Source organism: Octopus sinensis, linkage group LG7, assembly GCF_006345805.1.
Source record: "Octopus sinensis linkage group LG7, ASM634580v1, whole genome shotgun sequence".
NCBI lineage: Eukaryota > Metazoa > Mollusca > Cephalopoda > Octopoda > Octopodidae > Octopus > Octopus sinensis.
Window position 1 is genome coordinate 1,463,542 of NC_043003.1, and position 15,000 is coordinate 1,478,541.

At 37.2% G+C, this 15,000-nt stretch overlaps 1 protein-coding gene across 2 annotated transcripts in view; it reads left to right on the forward strand.

The window, feature by feature from the left end:
* The window catches only part of LOC115213848, a 73,518-nt gene that overhangs the window by 47,740 nt on the left and 10,778 nt on the right, over positions 1-15,000 (forward strand). For both annotated transcript variants that reach the window (XM_029782786.2, XM_029782785.2), the window contains exons 3-4: positions 4,648-4,769; positions 7,069-7,194. In XM_029782786.2, the coding sequence (XP_029638646.2) occupies positions 4,648-4,769; positions 7,069-7,194 (248 nt within the window). The remainder of the gene's footprint in view (positions 1-4,647; positions 4,770-7,068; positions 7,195-15,000) is intronic.

The following is a 15,000-nucleotide window of genomic DNA, read 5'->3' on the forward strand; positions in this document are numbered from 1 at the left end:
ATATATACATAAACATATATACGACGGGCTTCTTTCAGTTTCCGTCTACCAAATCCACTCGCAAGGCTTTGGTCAGCCTGAGGCTATAAAAGACACTTGCCCAAGGTGCCACGCAGTGGGACTGAACCCGGAACCATGTGGTTGGTAAGCAAGCTACTTACCACACAGCCACTCCAGGTTTGGGATCTGGCCCGAACATTCACCTAAAACTTTATTTTTGTTGCCGTGTCAAAGAACAATGCCCTTGTCCTTATATCGACCCCGGCGCTCAATTGGTACTTATTTTATCGATCTTGAGTAGATGAAAGGCAAAGTCGACCTCGGCAGGGTTCGAACTCAGAACGTAAAGACGGACGAAATGCTATTTAGCATTTTTCCCGGCGTACTGACGATTCTTCTAGCTCACCGCCTTCATAAATATAGAACGTATTTCTTTATTACCCACATGGGGCTAAACACAGAGGGGACAAACAAGGACAGACATAGGTATTAAGTCGTGATCATCGACCCCAGTGCGTAACTGTACTTAATTAATCGACCCGAAGGATAAAGAAAAAGTCGACCTCGGCGGAATTTGAACTCAATCAAACGTAACGCAGAGAAATACGGCTACGCAATTCGTCCGACGTGCTAACGTTTCTGCCAGCTCGCTATAACGAAGACCATCGGGGTATGTTGGAAGGATGCTTGAGGGCCGCATGTGGCCCTGTGAGCTGCTGTTGAGAACCGCTGTTTTAGACAGAAACCTCGTCCAACAATGAATGTTCAGAGAACCATCATGCACTTTCACAGACATCTTTGAGGACAGGCATAAAAACCAAACCAATATGAATCACAATTTATTACCAGTTGCTCTTTTATTTATTCTGCTTATTTCTTTAATTGGCAGTAATTACTGCATGTTAATCATTGTTAATTATTGTTAATCTTTTGAGGGGGGGTCTTTTCAGGAAAGAATTAATGATAAATTATTCCCTAACTACACACAAACGGTTCAATTATAGGCACATTACCCTACTGTAGTTCTATATTAATATTTCTAGAATTATGAAGGCGGTTGGCTCAAAGAATCCTCAGCAGGCCGGGGAAAATGCTTAGCACCATTTCGTCCGTCTTTACACTCTGAGTTCGAACCCTGCCCAGGTCGACTTTGCCTTTCATCTTCTCAAGATCGATAAAATAAGTGCCAATTGAGCACCGAGGTCGATATAATAGACTTGACCCCACCTCAATAATTGCTGACCTTGTGCCAAAAATTGAAATTAATAATTCTAGAATTATGCACGCAGCGAGAGATGGCAGAATCCTCAGCACGCCAAGCAAAATGCTTAGCAGCATTTCGTCCGTCTTTACATTCTGAGTTCGAACCCTGCCCAGGTCGACTTTGCCTTTCATCCTTTCAGGATGGTGAGCTTGCGAAATGGTTAACACACCGGACAGCATGGTCGGCGGCGTTTCTCCTGGTTTAACGTTCTGAGCTCAAATTCTATAGGGATCGACTTCAGCTTTCATTCTTTCGGGATCGATAAAATAAGAACCGCACAAGTACTGGGACGGTGTGATCGACAGTCCCCCCCCCCCGCCCGTCCCACAACATTTCAGGCCTTTCAAGAAGAAAGAATTATTAGAAAGTCTCCTCATTGACAGAATTGGGAAAGCGACGGGGAAAGATAGCTTTGCAGTATCTGTTCAGGGGCCTAACGTTCTGAGTTCAAATCCCGCCGAGGTCAACTTTGCCTGTCATCCTTTCTCTTCGATGAAATAAAGTACCAGTAAATTACTGGGGTCGTTTACTCCCTAACTCCATCCTCCTAAAGCAAATTGCTGGCCTAGTGCCGAAGTTAGAAGAACTATTATTAACATTAAGTAATAGTATAGTAGTAGTAGTAGTAGTAGTAGTAGTAGTAAGTAGTAGTAGTAGTAGTAAGATGTTGTTGTTTATCATTACAGTTGAGGGTCACATGACGAGCTGGCAGAATCGTTACCTCGCGAAACAAAATTCTTTGCTGCATTTCGTGCGTCTTTATGTTCTGAGTTCAAATTCCACCGAGGTCGACTTAGCCTTTCGTCGTTTCGTAGTCGATAAAATAAGTACCAGTGATGCACTGGGGTTGATGTAATCGACTATCCCCTCCCCTGAAATTGCTGGCCTTGTGCCAAAATTTGAAACCATTATTACAGCAGAGGGTAAGGCGACGAGCTGATAGAGTCATTAGCACACCGGACGAAATGCTTGGCGGCATTTCGTCCGTCTTTACGTTCTAACTTCAAAATCCACCGAGGTCTGCTTTGCCTTTCATCCTTTCAGGATGGTGAGCTTGCGAAATGGTAACACACCGGACAGCATGGTCGGCGGCGTTTCTCTGGTTTAACGTTCTGAGCTCAAATTCTATAGGGATCGACTTCAGCTTTCATTCTTCGGGATCGATAAAATAAGAACCGCACAAGTACTGGGACGGTGTGATCGACAGTCCCCCCCCCCCGCCGTCCCACAACATTTCAGGCCTTTCAAGAAGAAAGAATTATTAGAAAGTCTCCTCATTGACAGAATTGGGAAAGCGACGGGGAAAGATAGCTTTGCAGTATCTGTTCAGGGGCCTAACGTTCTGAGTTCAAATCCCGCCGAGGTCAACTTTGCCTGTCATCCTTTCTCGGTCGATGAAATAAAGTACCAGTAAATTACTGGGGTCGGTTTACTCGCCTAACTCCATCCTCCTAAAGCAAATTGCTGGCCTAGTGCCGAAGTTAGAAAGAACTATTATTAACATTAGTAATAGTAGTAGTAGTATAGTAGTAGTAGTAGTAGTAGTAGTAGTAGTAGTAGTAGTAGTAGATGTTGTTGTTTATCATTACAGTTGAGGGTCACATGACGAGCTGGCAGAATCGTTACCTCGCGAAACAAAATTCTTTGCTGCATTTCGTGCGTCTTTATGTTCTGAGTTCAAATTCCACCGAGGTCGACTTAGCCTTTCGTCGTTTCGTAGTCGATTAAAATAAGTACCAGTGATGCACTGGGGTGATGTAATCGACTCCCCTCCCCTGAAATTGCTGGCCTGTGCCAAAATTTGAACCATTATTACAGCAGAGGGTAAGGCGACGAGCTGATAGAGTCATTAGCACACCGGACGAAATGCTTGGCGGCATTTCGTCCGTCTTTACGTTCTAACTTCAAAATCCACCGAGGTCTGCTTTGCCTTTCATCCATTTTGGGTTCGCTAAAATAAGTACCCGACTGGGGTCAATGCAATCGATTATCCCTTTTCGAGGTTTGTGCCTATAGCAGAAAGGATTAATAGAACGGAGGCGAGGCGGCGAGGCGGCGAGCTGGCAGAATCAGTAACACGTCAGAGAAAATGCTTAGCGGCATTTCTTCCGTCTTTACGTTCTGAGTTCAAATTCCGCCGATGTCGACTCTGCTTCTATCTTTCCCAGATCGATAAAATAAATTACCGTTTGAACACTAGGATCGATATAATAACCCTTTACCAAAATTCCACTTCTTGTGTCTACAGTAGAAAGAATTATTACAAAAGTGGGGAAGAGATCGATAAACCCCAATACCAGTGATGTACGTGTTTATCTAATCCATTATACGCTTTCACCTAAAATTAATGGTTTTGCTCGCCAATATTAGAAATAAACAATTAATGGAATCAGATGAGAAAATACAGAGATTCGACTTTAAGAATTAAAGAATGTCTCTTGGCATCAAGGCGTGTATCTTTGCGTTCACTAATTGAATTCCCACTTACTGTGTCGATAAAATAGATTTGAAATTTCTACGATTCCCAACCCCGACTTTGTAATCTTCTTCATCTCTCTCTGTTTTTCCATTATGTATGTTCATATACACATATACATATACATAAAATATAAAATATATATATATATATATATGTGTGTGTGTGTGTGTATGTATTATATTATATACAAAATGTATGTAGCTGTATACATATATATAGATATAAAAAACATCTATATATCATATAATATATATCTATAATATATATATATATATCTATATATATCTATATATATATATATAATATATATATATATATATATATACATATATAATATATATATATATTATATATACATACATATATATGTATACAGACATACATACATATATGTGTGTGTATGTATATATACATAGAGACATATATATGTATACATATATATAATATATACACGCATACATACATGCGTGCGTGTGCGTGCGTGGTGTGTGTGTGTGTGTGTGTGTGTGTACAGAAAGCATCTTCCTGTCTCTTCGGTTTCTTCCATAGAAACGATGCCTGCGTCTTTCAACAATATAGCTTTGGTTTGATCACGCGTTGATTACCATCTTGTTGTCGGGTTCGTCGGCAGAATAGTGTTACGTCATTTAATTCTTTTGATTCGCAAGAGATGATAGCCAGAAGAGAGATTTCGATAAAATAGCTTTCTTTAAACGAACATTATTTCTATTTTGTTGTTTACTCCACAACGACACAAAGTCGAAATTCCAGTCTTGGAAGAATCAAACGCCATACCGGTATTAATAGATGAATTCAGAAAGAACCAGTACCAAGAAATATTTTGATAACTTCACAAATTTTCCTCCTATTTTATATATGTTTTCTTTTATTTTCTGATTTCTAGATTCTGCTAAAGAGACCCATACGGTTCCGGAGACAGATAAATCAACTACAATACACGGCCTTCTGTTACCTGAAAAGATTGCGACAGCAGCAAACGATTCTACGCTGGCGTTGCAAGACACGGTAAGAAAAGAGTAGATGATCGCCGCCGCCATTCGCCTCACCCTCCTCATACGCAACTCCTGCTTTTCTTTTCCTCATCCAGGCAACACCATATTTATCTCCCTTTAGTTCATCCTCTCTTCACTGTACCATCATTTCTATTCTGCTGCGTTGCACTGTTAGACATCTACTCCCTGACTTACTCCTGGCCCCTCTACCTCACTCATTCCTACCTACCTTGTAGATTAAAGGTCTATTCTGACATCTCGCCACCCCTATTTCTATCGTTCTCCACTTCCAACCGATCGTTCCCACCCTCTCTTCTAAAATGTGAGTAGTCGTATAGCTCCTCTGCAGCAAAAAAAAAACATGTTCTGCCCCGGCCTTTTTCTGTCCTAATTTACTCCCTTCTGCTCCTCATCTTCTGTTTAGGAGTCGCCCCCGTTTAGGGTTCGTTGTCCCGTAAGCTGCATGGCGTTCTCACCGAGCGCTGGTGGCACGGAAATGCGCACAGTTCTTGTTGTAAAGTGGTTACCATTAGGAAAAGCATCCGGCCATAGAAGCTATGCCAAAACATACTGGAGAACAATGAACTCCTTGGGCCCACCGGCTCCTGTCAAACAGTCCAGCCCATTCCAGCATGGAACACAGATGTTTAAATGATGATGATGATGATGATGATGATGATGATGATGATATATAGGTGTGGGTGTGTGTGTATGCCCGCGCGCGTGTGTGAAGCTAACTATTTCATCTAACGTTGCTCAGTTCCTTCCTAAGTGGTGTGACCAATCAAGTATTCATAATTCGTAATGGTCTCTCATAAGCGTTCCTGAAATATTGACGAAAAATAGAAAAATCAAATATATGTTACTATTTCAATGAAGACGAGTAGGTTATGAAAAATCGCTGAATGCCGTTTTTTTTACCGTCTGGAATATATCACATAACCAGAAACGCGGGCAGTAATGGAGTGATATATATATATATATATATATATTATATATATTATATATATATATATATATATATATATATATTATATATATATATCTATATATATATATACATATATATAAATAAACCACACATATTTACACACACACACACATAATATATACTGATGACTTGCATGTTTATTCTTAAAATGTTCCGGCAGATTCGAACGCGAATATGCTATTCACTTTTGAGTTTCGTCATTGGTGAACAGCTCCTGCTTTCATTCATACAAACATTACACACTAGATTAGTAAGGCTACTTTAAGACATCCGGTATTTCGACATCGTCGTGTCTCGTCGATCAAAGCACTCTGAACTAATGAATCTAACCAGAGTGTGGGTCTCTTGTTAATGACTTCAACAAATAAATTGTTTGCTGAGGCAATCTGGTATTTACCAGCCAATAATAAGTCGCCATGTTCACGATGAACAACGAAAATCAAAATGATGACTTTAATATCTATCCTTAATACGTGAATATGTTGTTCGCTGTTGAGTTTCGTCATTGGAGAACAACTTCTCCTTTGCGACGAAGGTATGTTAATATTACACTCGACTTTGAGACACCCGGTGTTTCAACATCATTGTGTCTACTCAGTCAAAGACACCCAGAACTGATGGTTATGAGCACAATGGTTATCACACAACAATTTTATTCTATTTTTCTCAAGTCCAAAAGGACGGCTAACTTTCCTACTAACGTTATTTCACACAACACATCTTATTGCTGTCGCCATGTCGGAACATATTCCATGCCTGCGAATATCTCTCTGAGTCGTTTTGAATGTTTTTATGTTATTGTCTTTGTTTGTGTCTTTTGTCATAGATTTTTCCTATTCTCCTTAGAATTCCTCTTGATTTACCATTCTGTCCTCTTATTGCCTTCTTCTTGTACTTCTTACATTTTTTCTGTTCTTGCTCGTCTGCTACGTCCGCTCACTTCTACCCCAGTTGCTTCTCTTGCTGACACCACCAAACTGAACAATATTCTCAGCAGGGGTCGAAACTGAGATGATATTTGATCAATAATAGATGAGGGATTGAGCTTGTCTGAATCGGTTGTGTGAAAGTGGGGAGTGTGTGTGTGTGTGTGTGTTGTGTGTGTGTGTGTGTGTGTGTGTGTGTGTGTGTGCTTGTGTGCTTTTTCTGTTTTACAGTTAATTCCTTCGTCGTCCTCCCGTGCCTCGTTTTCATTGTATATATATATATATATATATTTATTTGACTATGTTTGCCCGAACGTGTATCATTATTATTATTATTATTATTATTATTATTGCAATCATTCTTTTTATATAATAATTTTTCTTTTATTTCACAGGAACCGAATCATTTCAACTCAACCGGTGTGGTACTGGGCTCAGTCTTCACCATAATAGCCCTCATCATCGTCTTTTTGGTCATCTTACACCTGTGTGGAAAGAAAAGAAACACGAAAGATATGCGGGTTAGTACCGGATGTTTGATGCGCTCGCTCTCCGCCTTGTCTAATCATGGCAGCCGATTGTATCACCGCAGTAATAATCGGCGACCGCCGCCTGTCGCTGCCAATAACGACAGCGTTACTTACATGCCAACGCCCAACTCCAATGCAGAAGCTGGCCCTGACGAGTTGTAAAAGAGTAGAGAGCATGTCTCGCCCGGAGGAATCTGGAAGTTTTTCGTCATTTTTTTAGCGCTATGTATTTGTGTGTATGCGCGCATACATGTGTGTGTGTGTGTGTGTGTTGCAAATGCGTACGTGCATATACAGATACGTATACATGTGTATATATATCTTCACGTATATATATATATATATGAAAGCATGTAATTATGTATGTGTATATGCATACATATGTACATATATAAGCATAGATAGGTGTATTTATATATATATGTGCATATATCTATATGTACATACGCGCCTATGAATATATATATATGTGCGTGCGCGTGTGTGTAATGTAATCTTATATCTTCATATATGTTTAAATTTATGTAAATATATGTGTGTGTATGCATATATATACATCTATATGTATGTCTATATATGCTTATATATATATATTCATATATGTATATGAATATATACGCATATATGTCTATACATGTGTGTATGTACATATATGTGAATATACATATATATATATATATATATGCATACATATATACTTATATCTATGTATGCATATGTACACACATACACATATATATAGTGCGTATGTATTGTATATATATATATATATATATATATATATATACAGCATGTATCATATATTCATATATATGTCTATATGTATGTGTATACATACATGCACATTCCTTTCTTCGCTTACAACGCATTTACATTTACTCACACGTCACACGCATACACACACACATACACACACACATACACACACGCATACACACACGCATACACACACACATACACACACACGCACATATCGGCGCACAAATACAGCCACACACGCACACACACTCACATGTACCTGCGCGCACACACACACACACGCACGCACACACACACACATACACATTCATGTACATGTTTACATCCATCATGTCAATGAAAAAATTGCCTGAAATTCCGGAATTTTCTCGGTGAGCTGCTTTCCACTTTATTTTGAAGAACCAGGTTCTATTTGCCCCATAATTCTTTTATCCACCTTAATCCATATAGATCTGAGATTGCATGATCAATGTCAATCGATCAGTTCATCAATCAATCATTATTCATCTCGCACAAATGTTCTATAGCCTGACCAGTTATGTTTTTTACAAATCGTCTGCGTCTACAGAGAAGTAGACTGTTGGATCAGATTAGAAACCGGCTTTTTTCTCTGTTGTCAAGAAGGCTAGAAATAAAACCAAATAATAGCAAACATACAGAAATGCATTCATAAATACATTAATACATACATATATACATGCATATATACATATATACACACAGCCATGCATATATAGATAAATACAAACATTAGAAGTTTAGAAGTTGGGTATATATGCGCATGTCTAGCCATGCAGTTATATGCATGAGAATACATATAAATTTTCACATGCACCGACTCCAAATCCTGCACACATACACACAAACACACACGGATACCCTGTTGATGTAATTGCAATTCCACTGAGGGAGCCTTGGATCTAGGTTAGAAACCGGCTCTTTCTCTATTGGCAAAAAATCTTAAAATAAAACTGAATAGCATACATACATACATACATACATGCATACATACATACATACATACAAACAGGCAGACAGACAGACAGAAAGGAGAAAGCTGATTCGAAGTTTACTGATCCAATCCATCACTGGAACTGTAAAAATCTGTAAAACTTTCCAGAAGTTTAGCATTTAAATATATATGAGCATGTCTAGATATGTGAGTATATGCATGAGAATACATACATAAAACATACAAATCTGCACATACATATATACATACATACACACACACATACATACATACATACATACATACACATACATACATACATACATACATACACACACACACACACACATACATACATACATACATACATACATACATACATACATACATACATACATACATACATACGTACGTACGTACGTACGTACACACATATATACATACATACATACATGCATACATACATACATACATACATACATACGTACGTACGTACGTACGTACGTACACATACATACATACATACATGCATGCATACATACATACATACATACATACACACAGACATACATACATACATACATACATACATACATACATACATGATAGCGCATTTACTATAGGTAGAGAAGAGGGGGGTCAGGATAGATGTCGCAAACGATCAAGAGAGAGAGAGAGAGAGAGAAGGGATGACGTTTTTACTGAGACAGGGGCAGAGTAGAATAAAATAGAATAAAAGATTCTGCTTGAAAGAAATGCAGGAGAAAGAATTGAGAAATTTTAGGAAATTTGGAAATTTGATAAATAAAAAAAAGTCGAAGAAAAATATTTTGAAAAGCAAGCGTGAAACAGAAACAAAGGCAAAGGGAAAAAATAGGGAGACTCACAACATTCGTTTGTGTTTGGGAGGTAGCAAAAGGACCGGACGTAGATGAGGAATGGTATTCCACTTAGAAAAACCGTCGAAAATCAAAGTTTGAGAATGTTAGTTTTGATAGATACCCTTTGTGTATCAATAATGATTTATCGAATATCGTACTTAGGAGCAACAATAGCTCATGGAAACAAAAGGTTATGCTTTTTTTGTCAGAACTAGGTAATACACCGTTGCTATTCCACTTTGTTCGTTGAGGTCGATTTTGCCTTTTCATGGTTCATAAAATAAGTACCAACTGGGGCCGATGTAATCGACTTACCCACTATCCCGAAATTGCTGGCCTTGTGTCAAAAATAGAAATCAATATGGCACTTCGATTTTTTTAAGGCGACAAACTGGCAGACTCGTTACCGCGCCGGACGAAATGCTTAGCGGCATTCCGTCCGTCTTTACGTTCTCAGTTCAAACTCCGACGAGGTCGACTTTGCCTTTCATCCTTCCAGGGTCGACAAAATAAGTACCAGTTGAACATTGGGGTCGAAGTGATTGATTTACCCGCTTCCTCCATATTACTCGCCTTCTGCTTAGATTTGAAACCAATATTACAGTTTGTTTCTTTCCTTCTCTCCCTTTACTTTTTTCTCTTTTTCTCCCCCCGCTGCATCCCTCTCTCTCCCTTTTTCTCTCCCCCTCTCGCTTCTCTCCACCCTAACCCTCTCAGTCACTCCTAGTCTTTGTTCTCTCTTCATCCAGTCCAGCGTCATCATCATCGTTATTATTGTTATCGTTGTTGTTAGTGTCACGTGATTCAAATATGTCGTCCATATTTTATTTAGTAAAAAGCTTATTCTTCTTTATGTTTCTATCGCAATTTCTCTCTCTCTCTCTCTCTCTCTCTCTCTCTCTCTCTCTCTCTCTCTCTCTCTTTCAAACATCATTTGATAAATTGCTATTCACTCATCAAAAACAACTATTTTTATAAAGAACTCAAAAAAGTAACTATATATAATCACTGCATTTAAATTTTACACCGAAAAAAAAATTACTTCATTATACAAAACAAATTTTGGATAAATTTACTTCGAACATACTCGTTTAAAGATCAAAGAATAGCGAACTATTTTCTAAATATTATTATTATTATTATATATGTTTTAAGACATCAAAGATGATCCAACACAAAACTGATCCAATTTTCGACAATCCTAATTGCTTCGACAATCATTATTGGAATCTAATGCTCCATTGTTATGTCATTTTGCTTGCCAACGCTTTTCTCCAACCTCTCCTTTCATTATTACCATCTGTTTTGTGTTGTTTTAACTATTTGATTATTCCTATTTTTGCTTTCAAATTTCATATGTCATGGTGATGTCTTGTGTTATGTAATGTGCTACATTGTCAATAAAAAATATTCCGCAGCCAATTTCATGTCAAAACTTTCTGTCTTTGTTCCAACTAACACTCATTGTCTCAAAACCTTTGTTCATCTCTATGTTTGCATGTTATTGTGTCTTTCTTGCTTGCAGCCCCGTTTTTATTTCTTCCTAATCCCTTTCGCTATCAATGTATGGAAAGAAACAAATTTAACTGTTATAAAATATGCGCATGAACCTCAGGCATTCATAAAACTCGTGTTTCCATTGACATTCCGTCATATTAGGCGATATAAAATGTCAAAGCTGTCAGGGGATAGAATGTTAGGTAATAGCAAGAGAAATTCGTAATCTATATACGACAATTGAAGGAACTAAAGCAAAGAGAATTAAGTATTCCTCGGAGGAATATTTAAAGCAGTTATAATCTTATATTGGACAGCGTGAAGAACCTCAGCCATTTTGCTTCTACAGTTGCGTAAAATATAACTAAAAATGGTGAACCAATGGAAAAGCATATATGTAGGTGCTTGTATTGCTAGAAATAGAATCAAAATTTCCTCCAAAATGAAATCTTATTGTCATTAAGAAAGATAAAATAAAATGGCTTCTATGGTCATGTAGTTTGAAGTAAATATCTTTGAGTCTAGCGTTGGTCGATCGGGAAAGAGCAAGGGCAAACAAAAACAACAACATGAATAATAATAATAATAATAATAATAATAATAATAATAATAATAATAATAATAATAATAATAATAATAATAATGATAATAATGATAATAATAATAATAATTAATAATAATAATAATAATAATAATAATAATAATAATAATAATAATAACGGTTTCAAATTTAATAACTTAATAACTCTTTACTCTTTTTTACTCTTTTACTTGTTTCAGTCATGACTGCGGCCATGCTGGAGCACCGCCTTTAGTCGAGCAACTCGACCCCGGGATTTATTTTTTGTAAGCCCAGTACTTTTCTATCGGTCTCTTTTTGCCGAACCGCTAAGTGACAGGGACGTTAAACACACCAGCATCGGTTGTCAAGCAATGCTAGGGGGACAAATACACACACATACATATATATATATATATATATATATATATATATTATATATATATATATATATATATATATATATATATTATATACATATATACGACAGGCTTCTTTCAGTTTCCGTCTACCAAAATCCACTCACAAGGCATTGGTCGGCCCGGGGCTATAGCAGAAGACACTGCCCAAGATGCACGCAGTGGGACTGAACCCGGAACCATGTGGTTGGTTTGCAAGCTACTTACCACACAGCCACTCCTGCGCCTGATGTAATTTTACAAAATTCTTCATTTTCAAATCAAATTGAATTAATGGTAGTGTATTTCTGCAGAAATGTGGTAAGAAAAAGGTTAAGCGTAACAGTAGCAGAATCATTCTCTTTTGGTCTTGGAGTGCCTCTGAAAGCCATTGATACAAACCCTTTCTATTAAGCTGAGCTAAATAGATATGCGGCAGCCTTCGTGTGTTTGAGAAAGGCGTATCTGGAAATCTTAGCGTAATTCTCTAAAGTGGCTCTTACTTTTCCAGCGATGTACATGCAATTGGATAAGTTTAAGAAAAAATACATTTCGTGATATCCATGTCATGATTTTCCGGAATACGACACTTTCGTAACACGGAAGGATACCTGCTAACGCACGCGCGTGCGCACCAAGACGTGTATCTGTGAAAATATTTATAAATACGTATATAGTTTGAGATTCGAGTAAAAACCTTGACGAATGCTTTACAAATCACGTCTTCAGTTATTGGCTACCTGATGTTACCATACCTTGGGAATCCTCCCACTACTAAATATACATCAGGAATGCCATAGTGTCCGTAGTGTTATTATAAATAGATGCATGACAGAAAATGGAATTAACGACATTGTTTATTTAAAAATCACTCCAGTTGTTGCAACACATTCATACATATTTCCTTCATAGGTAATATGCTGTGCAATCATTATCTAACATCTAAGGTGTAGAATTCTTCGTTAGATCCTCTCACCATTTCACTCAGTTTCATAATGTATATTCCCCCAAGGAGACGCGTCACTCGCAGCAGTTTACAGACAAAACGAAGACCGTCGATATAACGACAGACAATCGCAGGCGTGGCTTTGTGGTGGGAAGCTTGATTCCCGAACACATGGCTCCGCGTTCAGTCCCACTGTCTTCATTCAAGCTCCGGGCCGACAAAAGTCTTGTGAGTGGATTTGGTAGGCGGAAACTGTAAGAAGCCTGTCATATATATATATGTGTGTGTGTGTGCCTTTGTGTCTGTTTTTGTCTGCTACCCTACCACCACTTAACACCCGGTGATGGTGTGTTTGTGTCTTTGTAAACTAGCGGTTCGGTAAATGATACCGATAGAATAAATATTATGCTTTAAAAAAAGGTTCTGAGGTCAATTTGTTCGACTAAAATTCATCAAGGCGGTGCCCCAGCATGGCCACAGTCTAATGAGTGAAACAGATATAAAATATATATATGATTTTTTTAAATAAACAAAAGTAAAGGGTCAGGCCAACTATAAATTACTATTCTTTCTTAATGGTTAGATTATAATAAATTATAGATTATAATAAATTATAGATTATAAGGAAGAAAGTTCCAAACAAACTAAAGAATAAAATAAAGAACAAAATAAAGTGTTTAAAGATAATAAGGGGTATAAGGAGGTTGAAAGCACTTGGGTTGTTATCCATTGTCTCCTTGTCTCTCTTTTAAGGATCTAAATTTCCTTCCGTCTCTTGCGACGAAAACAACTTCCCCATCTCAGACAAGAACCAGCCTCGATTTCAAGTTGGTTGACGACCGTTTGGTTGTCGTCTGCTTTCTTTGAAACAATCAGAAAGAAAGATGAGTTAGTAGGCATCGTTACCCGTCCCCCGCACACATACATACATGGTGGCTGCCCCATCGTTATCGAGTATGGCCATTGCACGAAGCTTAATCAATGTTGTTATCGTGCAATGCTTGTGCAAGAAGATTTTTTTTAAGAGAGGAAAGGCTGTGCACATACATACATACACAGAGACACACACACATTGTATGTATATATATATATATATATAGTGTGTGTGTGTGTGTGGTGTGTGTGTGTGTGCGTGTTGTGTATGTATAATATATATATATATATATATATAATATATATATATATATATATTATATATATATATATATCTATATATATATATATATATAATTATATATTAATATATATATATATATATATATATTATATATATATACATATGCATACACATATACATGTGTGTGCATACATATGTATACATATACATACACAATATGTATATTTATATGTAAGTATATACACACATGCATGTATGTATATATATATATGAGTATATGTATATATATGTACATATATATACATATATATATAATATATATAATATATATATATGTAAAATATGTATATACTCACACACACATGCACACGCACATGCACACACACACACACACATACGCACACACACACATATGTATATATATATATACCTATATATATTACACACACACACACAATTCTTTTTCCGTGCTCGCTCTGTCACTTAGACACATTCTATACGTAGATCAACATCCGTTTATAATCCATTTCCGGAAAGTACAAAATTAGAAAATTAAAAAAGAAAAACTAAAATAAGGTAAACTAAAATGACAATGGTTTTGTAGTTAATTCTGGTATCTAACATTATAAAGTTATGAAAGAACAATAGCAGAAGCCATTGCCCTGCTGACAGTCTGAATATTAACCGA